This window comes from Lytechinus pictus, unplaced genomic scaffold, assembly GCF_037042905.1.
Source record: "Lytechinus pictus isolate F3 Inbred unplaced genomic scaffold, Lp3.0 scaffold_20, whole genome shotgun sequence".
Taxonomy (NCBI): Eukaryota; Metazoa; Echinodermata; class Echinoidea; order Temnopleuroida; family Toxopneustidae; genus Lytechinus; species Lytechinus pictus.
Window position 1 is genome coordinate 3,065,338 of NW_026974141.1, and position 22,824 is coordinate 3,088,161.

The 22,824-nt window shown below is 36.7% G+C and overlaps 1 protein-coding gene across 1 annotated transcript in view; it reads left to right on the top strand.

Annotated features, from left to right (window-relative positions):
• LOC135157855 (uncharacterized) overlaps positions 1-22,824 on the top strand; it is a 49,830-nt gene that overhangs the window by 18,813 nt on the left and 8,193 nt on the right. Inside the window, exons 9-21 of the mRNA XM_064114916.1 lie at positions 374-536; positions 1,018-1,060; positions 2,168-2,451; positions 3,736-3,745; positions 8,031-8,290; positions 9,950-10,066; positions 10,310-10,603; positions 12,468-12,722; positions 15,147-15,482; positions 15,673-15,899; positions 16,405-16,539; positions 18,505-18,658; positions 21,722-21,755. Of these exons, the coding sequence (XP_063970986.1) occupies positions 374-536; positions 1,018-1,060; positions 2,168-2,451; positions 3,736-3,745; positions 8,031-8,290; positions 9,950-10,066; positions 10,310-10,603; positions 12,468-12,722; positions 15,147-15,482; positions 15,673-15,899; positions 16,405-16,539; positions 18,505-18,658; positions 21,722-21,755 (2,312 nt within the window). The remainder of the gene's footprint in view (positions 1-373; positions 537-1,017; positions 1,061-2,167; positions 2,452-3,735; positions 3,746-8,030; positions 8,291-9,949; positions 10,067-10,309; positions 10,604-12,467; positions 12,723-15,146; positions 15,483-15,672; positions 15,900-16,404; positions 16,540-18,504; positions 18,659-21,721; positions 21,756-22,824) is intronic.

The following is a 22,824-nucleotide window of genomic DNA, read 5'->3' on the forward strand; positions in this document are numbered from 1 at the left end:
CTGATGATGTTCTTGAGTATTATTATTATGCATTCCTCTATGAGAATATTTATGCCATAATTTTGTGTTTATTCTTTCATTGTTTTTATAAAAGATTTGATGTGGATGAAATTATGATTCGTTGTCTTTAATACTGTACGACTTGTTTGTCAACATTGATGTTTTAGGATTGTAATGACTTAATTTAGTGGACCAATAAGTAAAGCTGTAGATATGCAGACACTGTACGTTGATTTTTTTTTCGCTAAATTGAGGTATAATATTTTTCAAGATAAAAATATACACATATATGTGAAAAATCTAGCTGACTAGTGTATGAGTAGTGAAAAGGAAATTGATATCAAAAAAGAATTTTCATTTTGTGATTATACAGCTGCTCCTGCTCAAAGAAATTCACAGCGGAATCAGGCATTGCTTATCACTGCCAGTATCTTCCAGTGAAGAAGGCGCGGACTTCTCAGTTATTAACGTTATGATTTCACAAGGGAGAAGACTTGGGATGTCACGATCGTTAGCATTCCTTGTCAGGTGCACAGGTTGGTATGATTTTAATATTTTGAGATTGGTAATACATAAAGGATGATGATGATATTACACTTTTTCATTGAAACACAACAAGAAATGTGGTATTTGGGGTCAATCCTTCTGGGTTGAGAGTGCGTAATTTTCCGATCCAAAAAGATTCCTGCGGATGATAATTTGGCGGGATTCGTTGTGCATTTGTTCAATGCTCATTACGAGTACTTCATTTACAGAGGGATCAGGTGGTTGAAGTAGGTCGAGCAGGGCTCTGTAGGGAGAACTTTATGACCTGGGCTCCGTAACACAAAGATTTGCGATGAATTGCAAATATGAAAGAACCGCAATTTCATTTCAATGGTCTTGACTCTACACATGATGAAGTGAATGAATTACATGTCTGAGCAATAATTTTACGTAGTTTATGAAATGAAGATCATGAACTGGTAATCCTTGTTAATCTTTCACTATTTTGTTTGTGAATTAATTTGATCACAGATAACTCAGGAGCGGAGTCGACCGAGCCGGTTTCATTTATTCGGTAAATATACATGTATTACTTAAAAGTAAATACTATCTGTGATAACAATCTCAAAATGAGTTACTAGTAAATGATTCAGGACAATTGCTATCAAATTGGAAAAAATTAGTATGGTATCCGTACTGGTTGATGGGTCTTTATGATACACAGTCCGACATGTGCTTATTAGTGTTAGTGATTTTTTTGTGTGATCGTTTTTCAGCTGAGATTTAATTATTTTGTGAAATTCAGTTTGAATAAACTCACTAAACCTAGATCTACAGTTATACAATACTATCCTTGATTTTAATTACCATTTGAGTTTGATTAACTCTTAATATGTTGATGCTGTTGCCGTCACCAATTCCACTGAGCTACAGATACAATTTGTCGGCCAAATTCAAGAGTTAATATGCCTATGAGGACATTTCTGTATACATGACAGTTAAGTTTTGATATGTATGTTTACTTGTTTATCAAGAAGAACTATGGACACAACTATGAATAAAAATATAGCTAAATGGGACCCCTTCCCGATCAGCAAAATAAAGAGCAAACTGTAAAAAAATGGTTCTGTAAGTTAGAAAATTATTGGTTCTAATGTATGAGGTAATTTGGAACAAGCTGGAACAGGAAGTACTGACCCCCATAATGATGATATTAATGATAATAATGGTGATGATGATGATGATGATGATAATAGTAATGATGATATTAATAATGATAATAGTAATAATAATATTAGTATTAATGATGATAATGATAATGATGATGATGATAATATAATAATAAAATTAATCAAAAATGATAATGATAATAGTTTTAATGATGATAATAATTATGATGATGATAGTGATATAATAATGATAAAATTAATAAAAAATAAAATGATAATGATAATGATAGTAATATAATAATAGTAAATTTAATCAAAAATAAATACATAAATAAACAAGTGAATGAATGAATCAATCAATCAATACATATATAAATTAATAAATAAATAAACAAATATATGAATAAAAAAAATAAATAGATAGATAGACATATAGATCAATAAATAGACAAATGAATTTCCATGCTCATTCCGGGGTATCTTTCTACATTTAATCATTGATTGTTCTCCAGGGCAGTGGAAGAGGCCTCCGACAGCGCTCTCCCCGATATTGACATCGTCACGATAGCCCAGTTGATGACTGTGAATGAGTTCTATGATTTGGGCGTGGCTCTCGGCTTCACCATACAGCAGTTGGACGTTTTCGAATACAGAAGATTCCGAGACAGACAGCAAGCCATCTATGATATGCTAGTGGCGTGGAGGAAGAGACAGACCTCCGGGCGAGAGGCCAAGGAAACGTTTCTTTCGCTCATGAAGTCTCTGGAAACGCCTCTGAAGCCATCAGACATATCAGGTATGTTGGTAGCTCTTCATACATCCTCAGAAATTGATAATAATAATAATAATAGCTGGATTTATATAGCGCTTTTTGCCTGAGGATACAAAGCGCTTGCTATTATTACCCCGGCTTTAGCTCGAGCTATCATCACCGACGCTCAGTGCATGCAAGGAATTAATCCTGCTGGGTACCCATTCACCTCACCTGGGTCGAGCGCAGCACAGTGTGGATAAATTTCTTGCTGAAGGAAAACACGCCATGGCTATAATTTGAACCCATGACCCTCTGTTTGAAAGGCAAGAGACAGAACCACTAGACCACGACGCACCCATTAGGGGGGGGGGGTCCGGATATCTTTGCATTTGGATTAAACATAATGTTATAATGAAATAGCAACAGACACAAAAATTCACATGTTTTGATATCTTTTTTGTCCGGATCAATATGCAGGCCCAAATTCACATAAAAGAGGTTTAAACTAGAGGGGATGGTGATGGCGGAGGGTACAATAAATAGCTGTGAACGTATTTAGTGCCATTTGCAAAAAAAACCACATTTATTATTGGACCTTTCTCAGTGTGCATACTGAATTATACACAAGTTGTGCATAGTCCATCGTTTTGTACCCCTCCTGGTTTGATTTCATGTTTTGATATTTCTGCATTTCATAAAGGTAAAGGTAAACTTTATTTCCAAATCAATTCAAAGTATTCCATAAAAACATGTAACAAATCAATAGAAATGAATAGGTTAAACAAGACAGCAGGAAGCATAGCAAACGAACAATTTAAAGCACAAAGAAATGCAGCGTATTCGATTGGAAAATGGCCGGTGTATGAGAAAGCCAAGGTATGGCTTTCAATAATCAAAGTATACAATTATAATCACTTTTCAACTTTTTTATTGTTGAAACATCATCAATCGAAATGTGAGAGACGCCGTTTTAAGCTAGGAGCTTGATATTGATGGATGCCTCGAAAGGAAAGCTGAGAGAAAACCAGACTGCCATGCAATAAGTAGGGACTTTTTTTAATGGCCGGAATATAACAAAAAAAAGTGGGGATAGGGAAAGAAAAGATATCGTATGAGAAAGGTGTGAGGTTTTAAACCTCTGTTGTGAATGAGAGCCAATACGTCTGGCGATAGTGCTTTATTGTAACATAGACAGTTATTTATATTATATATAAAAAAAAGGTTTGAATAATATTTTTTCCTGTTAAATATAACATATGACTTGATTTTCTTTTATTCTCTCTCCCCATCAACGCTTGCTTATTGATAAACATGGATCTTTTACAGCAGCAACTGGGTAAGTTTACAATTGTTTATTATGTAAAACTAGAAACATTTGGCCCAAAGTCACAGAGGCATTTTGAAAACCATTGGTTGAAACCATGGTTTATGCTGATTTTCTGTATGAATTATACTTAATTTACTGCGTACCATACTAGTATATTGAAAAATGTCATATGCTGATGCGCGATTAAGTCAAAGTGCGCCAAATTAACGCCTGTTGCCATGGTTGAGTGTGCTATTTTATTCATAAGTCCACTGTTTTGAATCAATGAGTCCACTCGTCAAAACAGTGGATTATGAGTAAAACAGCGTTCTCAGTCATGGCAACAAGTGTCAATTTAGCACAATGTGACAAAAGCGCGCATCAGCATTGGACATTTCTTAATGTATGCGATGTAATCCGCATAAACCATAGGTTCTACCAATTTTTTTCAAAATCATCTTTGTGAACTCGGACCAATGTATTTATTCATGATGGTCAGGATAAATCTTTTGATAATGTCATGATTCACTGAAGTTAAATTGCCCTGATTCTGGAACAGCACCACATGCTATATTGGCAATGTTATCAGTTTTTATTAGTATATTTTTCTCTTTCTACCCATAAACATTTCCACAAATTTAGCCATATTTGCTTGTTTCTGTATTTTGATTTCAAACATAATATTAGAAAATCAATTGATTGTTATTTCTATCAATCGCATTTGGCATTTTATCGATGCAGGGACTCAGTTTTATTATGAGGGGAGCAATAAAAAGCTTTCCTAAAACTTTTAAGGGGAGCATTAGCGGAGCACTACAAAAAGCTCTTCTTTGACATTCAAGGGGAGCTTGTCCGATTTCAAAATGGATGGAGGACCGTACACTAAGTTACAACCCACAACCAAAGCAGACGAACAATCCGATATAGATCTATGCAATATTTATCTTATTGAACTTTTTAATGTGATTCTTGCAAGTGTGTTTAATTGCTTACAATATAATTGTGTGGTATTTACACAACCTTGACAGCGAATGAAGTTTTCAAGGATGACTCGAACAATTTGATCATTGACTGACACTCTTGTTAAGCAATTGCTGAGGCGAGTGTTAAATCGCTCTACCAAAAATGGATTAAGGAGAGCGGTAGCGAGTGATCACTCTCACTCCCCTTAAAACTGAGTCCCTGCGATGTTAATTTAACTTATGATTTATCTCTCACCTTTGAATAATTATACTATTTTTTTTGCCACAAAGTTTCAGCTTTACCCCTTTATGTCACATATTTCACATTATCTCCCCCTTACCTTGACATATGTGGTGTGAATTATATTTTCCCATGACATATGCTGTGCTCAGAAGGAGGCATTATGCAATTTGAAAGATAATGAGGAAAATCTGAAAATTTGTGTACAAAACAAATGGAGAGTTGTCCACAAAATCACTCATGAATCCTGACAAATTTCAAGGAAACCAAAACCCAAGAAGAGAAGCAAATTTATTGGAAAGAGTAAAATGCGAGGAGCAATCTAAACCTTGTTTTATCAAAATCGGTTATAGAATAAGCGAGTTATGGCAGTTTGAAAACTCTTGTTGAACTGTCTATGGGGATCCTCAAATTGGCAAACGTGCTTCAAAATGGCTGATTTTGTGGACAACTCTCCATTTGTTTTGTACACAAATTTTCAGATTTTCCTCATTATCTTTCAAATTGCATAATGCCTCCTTCTGAGCATTACCCTGGGAATTTTAATTTTCATATATCTATTTATTCATGTTTTGATTAATATTCATAAGACTTACCATTATGATAAAGTATTAAATAATTAAGACAGAATGGTGAAAGTTTGAAAGAAATCGGACAAGCAATAAGAAAGTTATGGCTGTTTTAAAATTAAGACTATGGGCATTTTCACGGTAACTGACATTACACGGCACTATGTTTTCACACCTTTCATTGTGTCTATCTCTAAAACAACAAATGATTTTTTTCTTTTTCTTAATTCCTTTCTTTGATTTGAACATTTTTATCATTACTTGTCGGTAACTGACAATACACATTAACATTTACCAGTGCTATATGATTTTCAAAGGCATAATTTTCTTGGTACTTATATGTAAGGCTTTTTAAAATCATAAAAGTTTCATAATACTTCACATTTTTAATTATCAAAAGATAGAAATGTATGTTTAACTTACTCGGGGGGGGGGGGGGGGGGGTGGGGTCATAGCAGCTACATGTTTTCCTATAGTAATTTAATATTGCATTGACTGTACACATGGATTTTTCTGATTATACACCCATGATATATTCATCAGTTTTATATTGACTTTTTAAACCTTTTCCTTCTCCAACCTCCCCCTCCCCTCAAAAAAGGCAAAAATGAATAAGGGTCTCCTCCCCTAGGCTACATGTACCCCTCCCCCGAATCTCATGCAGCCATGTAGTTTTATTGATTTCTATTCTGGTCAGTGCAAGCAATGCTAGTTCACATCTGTCGGATTTCAATTCTCTTCATAATTTGTTTAATCATTTTCTTTGCTAATTTCTTTTATAAGCTGTCAACAAAAAATAAACTCCAGCTTCTTAACTGAAACTGAACTATTTGTAAATTAGAAAAAAACACCACAGTTTTAGTAGATCCATGCAACATTGATCAGAACTGTCAAATTTCACTTTTCATCTATACTTGTAAACCAAAAACAAAATTGTATCACACATCCACACTACTAACAGGTATAAAAACCAGGAATTTACTTTTAGCGAGGCAATGCTCAAAAGAATCCTAAAAACTAAAAAAGGGACCCTGGAAATCCCCTTCATCACAATGTTAAGCTTTAAAAATGTTGCAGATTTAGGCAATAGGTTGGGAAAAGTACCCCCTACCCCCCCCCCCCCCCGAAAACCAAACAAAAAATTGTCTGATACAAACAATTAGGTACTTGGTAAGTGCATGTACAAAACAATTTCATAGTAATTTTTTTTTGCACGATGGGAATGCAACTTCCTTCATAATTTCATATAGTATTCCTTGTGAACTATACCTTTTAAAAGTCAATAGCAAGCTCCTTCTGGTGTGACTTTTAAAGTGAAAGACTTAAATAACAAGTATACAATATTTCTTCACCATAAAATTGACCACATATTTGCATTTCAATATTGGTAACCAACGTTTTATCATGGTAACTGACATTATATTTTCCACTTGGTAACTGCATTACATATATTTAATGGTACCCTATGGCTTCATTGTTAATTGGTAATCTTTAATTTTGGTGTAGAAGGGAGGGGTGTTACCTAGAGAGGAAATCTACCAAGTTTCATATACTGTAATATATCCTCTTTTCCAGGAAATGAGAAAAAAAAGTTCATGTTTTCGGTAACTGACATTACATACCATATCACATACTTCATCAATGTTTTTTTATCAGATGAATGAATTACTGGTGTTTCTTTCTGTGGGATTTTAAAAAGTGTTATAATAGCAAGCTAAATCACAGGCGAAAACATCATGATCAAACCTGTTCTTTAAAAATCTGTCAAAACAAAATATGTATCAATATACTATTTTCAACACTAATTTGTATCCATACTTTGGCAGCCATTTTGAAAAAAAAAATGGCTGCCAGAGTCGGAAAAACAATTTGTCTCAGAAACTTCAGGTCTTGTTTTATTAAAAAACATAAAGCATTTTACATGAATATCAACTTGATTTTTTTGCCTCTGTGTCCAACTGTGGTGAAAATGCCCCTATGTAGATTTCAAATTGGCAACTAGGTAAGTAAATTATGACAAGGGGCAAGGACAACTTTCCCATAGCCCATGTATTCAATAATCAGGGATTTGTGGTTTTCTCTTAAGTACCTATTCCCCTGGGGCAGTAATCTAAATATAACCCAAGTAGTAGGCCTACATTGTTTTATGTCCTCATGAAAGCAAAATGTAATTTGAAGTAAAACTTTTGAGTAAAATGACATTTTAGCCATTTTATGTATTGGAGTACATGGAAGAGTAGTCCTTGCCTTACATCACTATGACATCACATATGCAGCCAATATGAAGTCTCCATGTTTATAGTGATTACCAATATTTACAACTTAAAAAAAAAAAATTCTGATTGTTTGTCTGATATTGTTCAAACTTTCACCTACCAACTTGTCTGATTTTTCTTTTTCCTCTAGAAACAAGTTTTTATTTGGGTTGGATTCCCCTTTAATGATAGCAGTGAAATACTGAATTATAAATTTACACAGAAGAATGTGTGAATTAGGTGTAATGGGCGAGATGTTGTCATTGGCTCACTTTGTATTCATCACAGCGAGGTTCCGGACAAGATGCTTCTTGCGCTTGCCCGTCGGATCAAAGCGGAGGAGTTCTTTGAGATCGGTAAGAAGTTGGGATTCAATCTGACAGAACTACAACACATACAGCATCGCACGTGTGCCAACCGGAAGGACGCCAACATCCAGATGCTCTCCAGCTGGAAGGCATCCCAACCGTCTGGACCGGAAGCGATAGCGGCTTTGAAACTTGTCTGGAAATCCACCCAAGCGGCATCAAAATCTGTGAAATCAGAGGGTACGGTGTCCTAAAAAAATCAAAGAAATCTTGGAAGGATTTCTTGAAAGGATTTGTCGGGCATTTTATCAGAAATGTCCTGTTTTGATTATTTGACCGTTGCCATAGTAATAGTGCTTCTCAGTCAATCAAAATTAAGGAAGTTGTATATGTAAATATATATATATATATAAACACAAAAAAATGTGTTAAAAGGCTTGTATCTACAAAAAGAAATATTCTACACCACTATCCTATTTAATCAAACTCGAAGTCATACTGCGCTGCACTGCAGAGTATTCTAAAGAGGTTGAGGCACTTACAAACTTTGTCCATAGATTATTTTCAGCTACATGTAATGGCTTCGTAAAATAATACATCAAGATTTGCTGTCAGAGTGCAAATAATTTGAAAAATCAGCTGATATCTGTAGCTGATCACTCACCTGTTCACTTATTATGACGCCAACGCGCATGGCGTAAAATATGCGCAGATAGGGATGCGCACAAACATAACTGAAATGAAACTCGGTTCATTGCAGAAATGTCATATTTTGGAAAGTAAAGCTTTAAAGAATTTTCTCTAGGCTCAAAGAATTCAATTTCATAGTTACCTTATGTAGTTCCATGTAGACAGTGTATGTTTTTTTTATACGCCCGTCTCGACGGGACGTATTATGGTATCACGCTCGATGTCTGTCCGTCCGTCCGTTAACTTTTCCTTGTAAACGCGATAACTTCAATTTAACTTAACATAGGCTCATATAATTTGGTGTGTAGGATACTAGCATGGATCCCAGAAAGCCTATTGATTTTGAGGTCCAAAGGTCAAGGTCACAGTGACATATTTTCATCTTACCCTTCTGCAGTTCTTGTAATCGTGATAACTTCAGTTTAACTTAACCTTGGCTCATATAATTTGGTGTGTATGATACTAGCATGGATCCCAGGAAGCCTATTGATTTTGAGGTCAAAAGGTCAAAGGTCAAGGTCACAGTGACATATTTTCATCTTACCCTTCTGCAGTCTTGTAAACGCGATATCTTCAGTTTAACTTAACCTAGGCTCATATAATTTGGTGTGTATGTAACTAGCATGTATCCCAGGAAGCCTATTGATTTTAAGGTCAAAAGGTCATGGTCTCAGTGACATATTTTCATCTTACCCTTCTGCAGTCCTTGTAAACACGATAACTTTAGTTTAACTTAACCTAGGCTCATATAATTTGATGTGTATGATACTAGCATAGATCCTAGCAATTCTATTGATTTTGAGGTCAGAAGGTCAAAGGTGAAGTCGCCATGTTCCACTTTTCTTGCTTGACCAATAGCTCCATTTTCCGCGTTACAGACGGGCGTATTATGTGCTCGCCTTAGCGACACTCTTGTTTTATTATTGAAAGCAATGATTAAACAAAACAAGTTTCAAAATATACCATGATTGTAAATGAAAATGATATGGTTTGGGTGAAGGCTCATCTGACATGAAGTGATGATTTATTCACAATTAAAATGATATATCAGATTTTTTTTTTTTTTTAATGGTGTTGGCAAGCAATTTCATCTCATATGCAATAATAATTGTGAAATGACTTACTATAATTAGATAATATTGCTATCTACTCTCAGATTAGTTACCACATTTATTTTCGTAACTTTTGTATATCTATCTTTATTTGTAGATGAGGAAACTTTGCGTGAAAAGATGCCAAATGTAACAACAAAACGTGTTGGTAAACATCCACCCACCGATAAAACAGAGGCAGAGTTCGTGGAGATCATCAGAATCACAGATTTAGGCAAGTACATATAGCTTTTTTATTTTGATAAATTACTCAGTAGTTGGAATATCAATAGGCAACTGCCAGTTATCTTAATTCTATACACTTTTCGAGGATTAACTGAGACTAAAGATAGGCTTTAAGCTTAAGGTCATCAGTCGTGCCTGAAAACATGCATAACAAACAAACAGCTCCATGAAATGGCCCCCGGATGTCCTGGAAGCGTCAAATCACAAAAACATTTCTTCTTTTGGATTACAGATCAGCTTAATTCTAAAGATGACATCAGTAAATCTGGGGGATCCCCAACGACACAGGAGCTTTGTAATGTCGCAATGGCAGTCAAGGGTTTGCCAGTGGCCTGGGAACTTGGAAGAGCTCTCTGCCTGGAGGACGACGTCGTCGCCGGATTCCTTGAGCTCCCGGACCCGTCGGCCCTGAGTGACACCGCAAGAAGGCTGGTTGAGGAATCGTTGAATGGTTTAGATCGAATGGGCAGGGGCACCAAAAGGACTGAGCTTCTGAAGGAATACAATCTTCATCAAAGCCCAAAAGGTTGGTATATGTGTATGAGACCTGGCATTCCCAAACCATACAATAAGTTGCCTCAAATTGATTTTTATTGAGCTTGAAAAATCACACCCGAGGGACAGTGATTTTCTGTTTTACCGGTAAATAAAAACGGAAATTCCGTTTAGTTCTTATACTTTTCATGTAAAAATTCATGGAATTCACCTTTGCAAAACGGAATTCAGGTTTTTGCTGTGTACATTTTAAGTGACAAAACGGAATTTCCATTTTAGATCCAGTTGAAACGGAATTACAGATTTTCAGAAACGGAAAAGACCATTTGTTTAAACGGAAAATCACTGTCTCTAACACCCTAAGCTTTTAAACTGATTTATAGCACCTCAAAATTAATGGAAAACATTACACACAAGTATATGATTAATGAGAGCTTCAAAGAATAAGGAGAAAAAAAGGTTTGAAGTTTGGAGTTCTCTCAAGCGTGAGATATGCTCAGTGTGCGATCTCGATGAAACTTCCAAGCAGTTTACTTTTTGAAGACCAAATTACTATCACATGTACTTGTGTGGAGCACTGTTGCCCAGTGGATCAGCCTCTGGACTTTGAAACAGACGGTCATGGCTTCAAATCCTAGCCTTAATGTAATTTCCTTTTGCAAGAAATTGATCCACATGACATTGTTCTGCACTCAACCAATGTGATATATATATATATTGCTGTACACACTTGTGATCAAAAACGTGTTTAAAGGGGTGTTTTTTCAGTTTTGGACGTGGGCCGTGCGTGCACTCATTAAGGGTATCAAAAACACAGATTTTCAAAAATAAGGGTGGTTCTTAAAGACTGGTCAATCGCGGGGTTAAAAGTATTTCGGATATTTTTTTTTTCAAAGCTTTTTTTTTCTAAGACTAGCCAAATGTGTTTAGGGTATGTTTTTTCCCCAAGCTTTTTCCCCGGGGCTTTTTCCTCCTTGTTTCTGAAAAGTGTTCAGGTTCTTCCTGATTGTGGTATTTTAACTCTAACTGCACAGGGGGGTATGCAATACCCATGAATATAGTTTTGTCTATATTTATTGTTAGCAAGAAGACAAAACTTGTTTAGGGGTCATATACTGGCGACAACTTGTTTAGGGGCCAAAATGTGTTAATGAAGCTCGCGAAAACCTTGTTTAGGAGGTAATTTTGCACACAGAGAAAAACTTGTTTAGGGGGTGTTTGGAAATAATTTGGCCACTCGTACAGTACAGTAATACATTTCACTGGCCCCCTGGGGGATTGGATTCCTTGCACTGTCAAGGAATCTGGGCCAAAGCCAGGGTAAGCACCTGGAGATGATGAATGGTACATGATATGCATTTTAATACCCTGCTCAAAAAAAATATTGCAAAAGTATTTTTTGAATACCCCCAAAATCACCCCGAAAACATATTTTCAGGGTATTTTGGTTTAAAAAAATACAATAAAAATACCTTTAAAATATATTTTGAGACCATTTTTGTCATGTCCAATAAAATATGAATTTTTGCCACCAAAAATACTATAATAAAAATACATTTTTCTTATATTTTTATATAGCTCATATTATGCTGATTCAATTTTTAGGGTATTTTTAAAAAATCGTTAAAATTGACAAGAATGCTAATAATGAAGATGAAAAAATACAGAAAAAATATTCCTTGTATTTGTCATTCCAGGAAAATACCAAAATGCTATTTTTAGAGTATTTATCACAAAAATATTTTAGAAATATGCAGTTAAAAAAATACCCTGAAAATATCAGAAAAATAGGGAAAAAAAAATGTTTCCGTTGGCAAAAACGACTAGGGTAAACAAGAACTAAATATCATTATTATTACTATTACTCTTTAATTTCATTATCGGTTATCCTCAAGATGAGGCTCTTGAAGACCTCTACAAAAAGATTTCTTCTATGTCCGACCTCCTGCACCTTGCTTCATACCTTGGCTTCGGTTCTGCGGACATCATGCACATCATATGCAGGACGGTGACCTTGCCCATGCACGTCGTACGTCCGGTTGTTCATCAGATGCTTATGGAATGGCTACGTAGAGGCGGCACCCGTGTGAGGCTTCTGGAGATCGTACTTGCTTTCCATTTCAACGATGCAGCGGAGAGCATAGCTGCAAGTGAGCATTGTTGTTTTTAATAAGAATGAAAAGACTGTTACAGTCAGGGGCGAATCCAGGATTTTCCAAGAGGGGGGCACATTTTTCTGAGGAAAAATTTGACAAGCAAAAAAAAAAACCAAAGGGGGGAGCACACTTCTGTTTTAACTGCATTTTTACATCACAAATTCTAATTTTGCTTCTCAAAAGGGGGGGAGCACGGGCCGGGTGAGCCCCCCCCCTGGATCCGCCAGTGGTCACAGTGGTAAAATCATGAAAAATGATAAAGCTGTCATGGATAATGTTCTTCATATGACACCTAGATAGATCCTTGTCATTTGATATCGATCATTCAATGACGTCGTCATCTGTACGATTTTGGATCCATATGATTTTGTCCATCGCACGCTTGCCGAGACCACCGGCGTTACATGTAAAACACTTTTGCAGTGTTTGCAGTGGGTGTGTTGTATGTATACGACAATCAACAGACAGCACTGCGCTGCATGCACTTTTGCATACAAATTCATAAAAGGTAAATGACAAGGATCTTTTTTTAGGTGTCATGTAATACAAATAATGAATGTTTATGAGTAAAATGGTTAGAAAACTTCATTCTTTGAAAGATGGAAAAACATTTGATTCATTATGTACATGAGAATACGCCATGTGTGGACTTTCATACATTAGTGTATCAACATCACTTTCTACATTCACACACGACCATCAGGGTTTTTATTCTTGAGGATTTTAATCCTAAGGATTTTAAACTGATGGTTAATTTCCAGGGCCCCGTCTTACAAAGAGTTAAGATTGATCTGATCAATCGTAACTCTATGGAAATCCATCAGCGTCATGATTTTTTTACAGGATATTTGCAAAATGTCCTTTGAAAACAAAGAAAAGCATACTGAATTGTTCAGAAAACAGTTAATGTATGAATATATATCATATCTAGAAAATATTTTGAACAAACATGCATAATAGATGTTGACGTTGCTGGCCGTCCATAGTTGCGATTGATCGGATCAATCGCAACTCTTTGTAAGACGGGGCCCTGGTTTTACACAGAGTGCTTAAAGGAGAATGAAACCCGTGAAACCAGCTGAATCCATATCAAAGAGAAAAATCAAAGAAACATATTGTTGAAAGTTTGAGGAAGATTGAATGAATAATAAGAAAGTTATGAGCATTTGAATATTGAGATCACTAGTGCCATGTAGATCCTCCCATCGGCAATGCGACCAAGATCTGTGATATCACACACGTACAACTCCCTCATTACTTTAGTACTTATTTCACGTATATTCTCACTTTTATAGAGTCTATCACAAGGTGAGGTGTTCTCTTTATGAGATGACAAGTACAGAGGTTTCACAACATTATATCATTGATGAATCGTTTGTCATATGATTAGAATGAGCAAAAAGATATGTTTTGGGGTATATTTTCAGTGTCCAAATGGGAGAGTTGTACGTGTGTGACATCACAGATCTTGGTTGCATTGCCGATGGGAGGATCTCCATAGCATTAGTGATCTCGACATTCAAATGCTCATAACTCTTCTATTGCTAGTCCTATTTTACTCAAACTTTTGTTGATCTCATTCTTTGATTTTTCTGCTTTCACAAAAGCTAACTTGCTCCAAGAGCTTCATTCTCCTTTAACCTCAAGGATAGTGGAAGGTTTGATGACTGGAAGGACCATTTGGAGTTGAAAAACCGGTCGTATGAACTTAAAGCCCTAAGTGATGGGTGACATCCGCTAGAGAGATAGTGCGCGTTGACACACTGGGAGTTTTATGTTTTCAAGAATAACTTCTTGTGACTCGCTCAATACAGGGAACTGAAAAGCATATGTTACCTACAAATAGTTGTCCTTGAGTCCAAACACTCTGTGTGACCCAACTCGGGAATTAGCCTCCGGGTTTAAATTCTCCAGGGTTGCCTTCTTCGAGAATTAAAACCAAGAGGGTCATGTGTGAACGTACATTAGCTATTCAAGCTTAGTCCATCCTCAAACCAAAACAAATTGTGAAACATTTATTTGTTGTCACTTTATATTGAATATCTCTCTTTAATGACTGTGAATTTCATGATAAAATTAGCATGACTGATGTTGTAAAGAGGGATGGATGCTTTGTGATGATACCTATTCACATGTGATGATGGAGAAATAAGAAATTTATTGCCCCTCAAAACTTGAGTTGGAGAACTGTTTTTGGATGGATGTAGTTTCTGCTCAATCCTTTATATGCAGTAGACTTTGAAAACAAACCAAGTTTTGAAATAGAGCCATTTGAAAATAAAAAGGATGTCCAATACATGTATGTTGGGATTATAGAGATATGCTATTGCTCATTTTGTTAGCTTTTTTTAAAATGAATTTTGTGATCTTACCAAACTCACATGTTGAATATCTGTTTAACCTGACTCACCTTCACAGCTATCAAGGTAGATCCAATCTTTGTGGAGTTGATCTCAAGCAGCATCTTAGATCATAGAGGAGGTGTCGTCGAGCTGGATGAACTGGGTGTCCGGGTGTCCATCCCTTCCGGGGCGCTTCACCGGGGAATGAGATCGGTGGTTACCATCAGGGTGCCAAGCGAGGGCGCCGCAAGGGTTCCTCTTCGGGAGGGCGAGGTACTGATCACGCCGGTTGTGGAGTGTTCCTTGACCCAGGAGCTTCTCAACCCAGCCACGGTGGTGCTTCCGCACTGCATCGGTCCAAAGCAGAGAAGAGAAGGGTCTGGGATGATCCTCTACACGAAAACAGGAATAGGTATTGACCCTTTCTTATTGATGTTGATGATGTTGATGAGCATGAGGATGATTTTGGTGATGGTGATTATGATAATGAGATAATGACAGCAATGAGGAGGAGGATGGTGATGATGATATGATAATAATAGTGTTATTGATATTATAATAAAGATAATATTTTTAATAAAAACTTAATTTCATTTATCAAGGATCCTTCAATCGGAGAAGGTTGCTCTTGCATTCATCAAAAGGCTTCCAGTTCACCAAAGACAAGGTGGAATTCACTACGAACCATATTCAACTCTGGGCCTTGGCATCCACCAATCTCGTTGGAGTTCAGTTCCGGTATGCAGCCTTCCAGCCGATCATCATGCCTAGTTCCCGGAAAGCTGTACTGCGTGTTTACGTCATTCACCCATACAAGAGATGTATCAAGGTAATGTTCTTCTTGAATTTCATGTGTTACTGGCCAGAAGCTCTCATATTATAATAAATATTATTCAGCAAATCCCTTCGTACCATATATTCTTTCAGTTACCTTTCATGGACATTACATTTTTGGATCACCAATAAGTCCGCAGTCCTGTTTTCCTCCTTGCATCCACGCGGGGCCCTCACTATGGAATTCCCTCCCACAAGAGATCCGGGTTAGCAAGTGTGTCGAAACATTTAAGATGAAGCTAAAAACTTACCTCTGTAGCTCATATTATCAATGATTTTCTGTTACTTGTAATTTTGTTTGCCCCCCCCCCCACTTCACTTGTGCGCCTTGAGCATCTATAACAAGATGTTTATGGCGCCTAACAAATTGCATATATTATTATTATTATAATAGCTAAAGAAAAATTTGAAGGCTCAACTATAATAAATACTGTATTTTAAAGCTTTGAATTAGCGTTACTTCAGTTTTTATTGAAATAAACTTTTCTATCCATTTATAGGACATAGAAGGAGAGGAAGAACAGTTGGCAGAACCTTTCTGCCCTGTAACGAAGGCTACCAACTTCTCCTTGGAATCTACCACGATGGATATATCAATATGTTTCAGTGACGGCTTCAAAGACCAACAAAAAGCGGTAGGTATATTTATCCTAGTAGGCCCGGGGGACATCATGCCCCCCCCTTGATGTTTTGCGTAATAAATCTGTAACCTGACAAGCTTGCGACGTGATTTTTCAGGACTTTTTCCCCCCTCCTCTCTTGCAGGTTTTGAGACCAAATTTGCAAGGTTCCTACTTAGTGCAACATTTTGCAGGTGAATGTAAGCTAAAATTGAAAGATATGATTTTGGTTTTTCATTACTCTTAAATTATTTGTAGGTTTTTCCCCGGGGGGGGGGGGGGGCCACTTCCATTGACGAGTGGATACCATGCACGACCATGAGGTCTCAAAAAGCACCCAAAACACGTATTTTCCCTACTCTGAAAATGCACCCCATAACAAGTATTGGCGTGTGAAACCCTACCCTTAACAAGTATTGGAAACAAAACAAAACTATTGGCAAGAGTTCCCTGAATTGAACCCCTAAACAAGTACAGCGATATTTCAATGTTATGTCACGGACGTCGGTCGTCGGTTTTACCTTTACCTACATCATTGGGTTTACTAGCGCAAATCGTACTCTAAAACACGTAGTGTTGACTCTTAGGGGAAAAAGTACATCCTTAATAAGACATTTTAGTCTTTATTTTTTATACCCTCGCAAATTTGACCCTAAACACGTAGCTTTCCTATCGAAAATAGATACCCTTTTTTCATTATTTTAGTGTTTTTGACACCCTTATTACGTTACGTACGTAACGTGCCCTATCTTGAAAAAGACATCCTTTTACGTGTTTTTTGGGTCGCGCATGGTATCCACTCGTCAATGTGAGTGCCCCCCCCCCCCCGAGGGTTTTTCCGTATTCGGTAAGTGAATGGTCATTTATTGATGACGCTGCATTGTTACTGTGTGGACTGAAGAGATCAGTGCAGCAAATGTTTAGTTGAGAGTGATATCAACATCAAGTTCACAAACTTTCTTATCAGATGGAGGGTGGTGGAAACATGATTATCTTATGATCCAGCAATATTCATTCATATTTGATATACTAATAATTAAGTTTGGTATATATCAACAAAGGAATGTTTAAACTTCTGCTATTGTACTACTACTACTACTACTACTACTACTACTCCTCCTCCTCCTCCTCCTCCTCCTCCTCCTCCTCCTCCTCCTCCTCCGTGTACTCCTCCTCCTCCTCCTCCGTGTACTCCTCCTCCTCCTCCTCCTCCTCCTCCGTGTACTCCTCCTCCTCCTCCTCCTCCGTGTACTCCTCCTCCTCCTCCTCCTCCTCCTCCGTGTACTCCTCCTCCTCCGTGTACTCCTCCTCCTCCTCCCACTACCACGTGTACTCCTCCTCCTCCTCCTCCTCCTCCGTGTACTCCTCCTCCTCCTCCTCCTCCTCCTCCTCCTCCTCCTCCTCCTCCTCCGTGTACTCCTCCTCCTCCTCCTCCTCCTCCTCCTCCTCCGTGTACTCCTCCTCCTCCCACTGCCACTACCATGTGTACTACATGTACTACTACTTGTACTACTACCACTATTACTACTACTATTACTACTACTTTTACTTGTCTATTAGATGCTGGAGACCAGCACATTTGCAATGAATTACATTACTTATGATTGATTTTGTATCCTAAACTTTATTTGCAATTTCAATTGTCTCGCAACACCCCTGCAGCAAGCGATGACATTTCTTGCCCTTTCATTGACAATTTAGAGGTATTGTGGATAAATGGATAAGTCTCCGGACTTTGAACCACAAGGTCCGGGGTTCAAATCCCACAGCAGCACTTGCTCCTTTGGCAAGGCACTTATCTACATTTGCCACTCTCCACCCAGGTGTAGAAAATGGGTACCCAGTAGGAAGGAATTCCTTGAATGCTTGAGCGTCCGATCAGGATAGCCGTGCTAAAGCACTGTTGATAGTATGCAGTGCTTAGAAATATTTGTATTAAGCGCAATATAAAATATAAATTTTATCATTATTATTATTTAGATTTCTGTTAAGAATCTACTAGAGGAGGAAAGCAATATCCTGAGCTTTGAGCTTGAGTTCTCTCCATGTGAGGATGGAAAGAAGAGCTTTTGTTTCTCGATCCAGCAGGGGTCATCCACGCTTGCAGAACAGAACCTCATTACTTCAATAGAAGGTGGGTCTACCTTATATTATTATTATTTATTTGATAGAATCATGATACAACCGTAGATGACATTATACATGGTAAAAACAAACTAGATGCTAGATGCTGGTCAGGGGTGATAAAAGCATAATAAATAGCTGTTGCTCGGAAGCATATCACCCCCCCCCCCACATGTAGCACTGCGTACAAATATCAACTAAGAAAACAGACAAATTGCAAAAAATATAATCTAGCCCAATGTTTAGCAAAATTTCTATAGAATGATAATGAAATTCAGAAGCTGATTGATGTTTTACATATAACTTTAGAATGATTGAAAGTAATAATGAGAAAGGTAGTCTACTGGGCCCGTATTCCATAAGCGAGATAAGCATGCTTAGGTAAAAAATCTAAGCATTTTGTCTTATTTTCTGTCTAAGACATAATTCTTAGCCAAGACGCGTATTCCATAAAGAATTTAGTCTTAGAATTTGGCTAAGAGTTTTTGCGCAACTAAGACAGATGTAGGATGAATGGCTAAGCAACTTTTCTTATAACTGCAGAGTCTGTATTCCATAAATTCAACATGGCTAAGAATTTTGCCCTAACTTTAAGACAGTTATGAGCTGTCTTAATTGTTTTAGTTTCAAGGCAATTTCGGCCCACGCCTTTTCTTTATCCTGAAATGTGATAAGTGAATTAGGCATGGGTCTCAAGATTTCTTCCCTTTCTCTTATTTCTGCTATTAGCGTTATTTTCTCTCCTTCAGTGAAATTGGCCTTCCTTTTTTCTCAGCCTCCATCTTGATATTTCTTATGATGCGATTTTTGCTTTAACTCATAAAACGCAACGACTTTTTACCGCGGAGCAGTTGTTATAGGTTCGCGAAAAAAGATGCGCGACGTTGCAATTTTCTCATGACGGCATAGAATTTGAGACTTTGGCTTAGTCATATCCTCTGACTTGAGACAAATGTCTTAAAGTTTATATAATATCATTAGCAAAGATTTCTTAGACAAGCAAAATGCTAAGACAAATTGCTCAAACTTAAGCAAAAAGCTTATCTCGTTTATGGAATACGGGCCCTGGTCATTAATAAATAGACCGGTGAAATAAACAAATGATGAGTATTGTATTACTATTCTAATAAATATGCAGATATGTGATGTGTGTTCCAGAAAAAAACGAACCTGAGATGGCAGGCTATTTTACAAGAAAAAACAGCTTATTTTGTTATTTACAGTCCAAGTTATTTACTTTTTTTTTAATACATTAAAACAAAGAAAAAATACATAAAGCTGACAACTTCATAAAAATTGGATGTGAGATGAAAAAGTTATGATAATGATCCACAGCCTTTATATTGCGCCATATATCTGTTAAAAACATTCATAGGCGCAGGCTCATCCAATAAGTCAATCACTGCATATCTGCCGAAATAAGAGAGTTTTGAGAGACGGTTGAATGAGTTCTATGCTGTCAATTTCACGAAGTGAAGAAGGGAGGGAGTTCCAAAGGCGTGGAGCAATAGAAGAAAAGGCATGACATGATGAGAGTGATTTGCAGATTCACACATGAGTTTGTGCACAAATCGTATCCAGAGTGTCTCGGTTTTATCGTTCAAAATCTGCCATGCAAGAACTGTTAACGATTAGTGTTTGGTCTCAAGTAAATCAAAGAAAAGATTCTTTTTTTTTAAACTACTGATTGCACCTTTTATCTGTTGTAGTTTGTATATGTTCCTCTTTTTGTAGGGGAAGGGGGAAGGGGTCATATGTTACATTTTAGAAAAGAAAACGTTGAATTTCAGAGTAGTTGGTGCTAGCCAGCATGTTAATAAATAATAATAATAGGCATTTATATAGCGCCATCTATCTAGAAATATTTTATTCCGAGGCGCGTTGTTATTATTATTATTACCCCGGCTTTAGCTCGAGCTGCCTCTCAGCGCTCATGCATTCAAGGAATTAATCCTGCCGGGTACCCATTCACCTCACCTGGGTCGAGTGCAGCACAATGTGGGTAAATTTCATGCTGAAGGAAATTACGCCATGGCTGGGATTCGAACCCACGACCCTCTGTTTCAAAGTCAGAAGACTTATCCACTGGGCCACAACGCTCCATTATAATTATGTTAATTATGTTCCATTATAATCTTCATTTTGGTTTTGTTTACAGTCCTTCGGTTGGTACAAAAGATCATTATAAGAACTTTTCTGTTCTAGAAGGCAAATATATTGAAAATGAACCCCTCTCCAGAGCTGCCAACCTGTGGACCAAAAATCCAACAATTTTCTCTGAAAAATCCTATTTATAACATGAAAATCATAGTTTTGTCACACGTGCGTCACTAGCAAAATTTCAGCAAGGAATCTAGCACACCTCCTCAAGCAACGGTGGGCTGAAAATTTCAGGATATAATCTTCGTCAGTAGCTTTCCAACATCCTAATACTAGATATGTAAAGTCAGTGCTCAAATTGCCTTTTTAAATAGATTTAGAAACAGTACCGAGATACTGTATGGTGCTAAATTTATATTTTAATCCTAACAGTCAGAAAAAGGCAGTATACTTGAATTCTAATGGGCAAAAAATGCATTCAATTCAGTGACTACTACGCCTTTGTAATATTGCAATAGTTCACATTTATTCATGGGCGGAAATCCCAGGGGGGATTACCCAAAATAGTAGGGGGGACACACTATCAAATGTTCCCCCTACCATTTTTGGTCTTTTATGATGGAAAGAAATACATCGTTCAAAATCGAAATAAAACATGTATTTTGGACGAAACTTTTTTTTTTTCTTTTCTTTTTTTTTGCTTGTCAAATTTATTTTGGTGGAAATACCTGACATTTGGGGTGATAAACTTTTTTTTTTGCTTGTCAAATTCTCCAGCCCTTGGACCCCCCTACCTTTGGGGAGAGATTTCCGCCCTTTCATTTATTACCCTTTACTGAATCTAAAGACAGTTCCTGCATTGCATGATTGCATAATGGACAATGAAAAAATATCTGAATCTGAATCATACCAAAATAATCTCTTGGATTTGCTAATTGTTTTTTTATATTTCCCATAATTTCATTTGTAACAGTTGAACCGGATTATGGAGTTCATGTGACTGATGAGTAAGTGAAACCAAGTAATTGAACTAAAAATCCAGATTTTTGTTGTCTTATACTAATCCCATGTTTCTCTGTGCTCTGAACTTCGAACCCATGTTCTATGGTGACATCAATTATACAAACAAACAGGCAAAATATCATTTTCTATTTTCAAGGGTTACTTTAACTTACTGCCTAAATCTGCAACATTGGATAACATTAACATTACAATGAATGGGGATTTCCAAGGCTCTTTTTTTTTTCCAGGGCTCTTTTGGGCATTTCGGGGGCTATATCGCCCCCAGACCCAGTGTATTTATTCCCCCTGATACTAGTATGATAGGGCAATTGCACATAGTGACATTAGAAAAGTGTAATCTTCCATGATATACATGTATACTGCACTGTAGATTAAACACATGCTCTAAGCCATGCTAACAGGTTTGAACAGCAGGTTTTTCACTGATGCATGGCTTTGTCTTATTGATTTATGCTTCAATTTTCATGATTTTCATTTTAGTTTTGGTCATTCAATATATTTGGCCTGAAAAAAATGTGTTTTCTGTGAATTCTCTCTTCTTCTCGAATTCCAGGAAATTTTATCGCAGAAATAAGGTGAATTTATGTGTACATCACCAGTTTATTTTATCTCGTTCATGTTTGTAGATTTTCAATTTGAAATCTAAATTGTCATGTGATTTTAAGAGACCCTGTGAAAAATATATACTAAAATGTATGCAATTCATTTTGTTAAATTTGAATTTATTTAACACTGCAGAATCTTTGTCTACTGTTGCCCCAATATCTGCCTCAAACAATATTCAAAACTACATATTGAGATACTTTTATGCTTTTATATCATAATTGCTCGTTGAGCGAAAAAAGTAACCCTTCATAGAAATTCTTAAAAAATACATCAAGTACCTTAATGTGACAAAGAAAATAGTCCCTAAAATGAAAATTAATTCCTACCCCGTCATGTGTGTATTGTATATCACAGACAAAAATTGAAATTGAATGAATTGATGAGATTCAATTCAAATTCAAATTCATTTCCACATCTGATTAAAAAGACAAGTACAAATTCGTATGC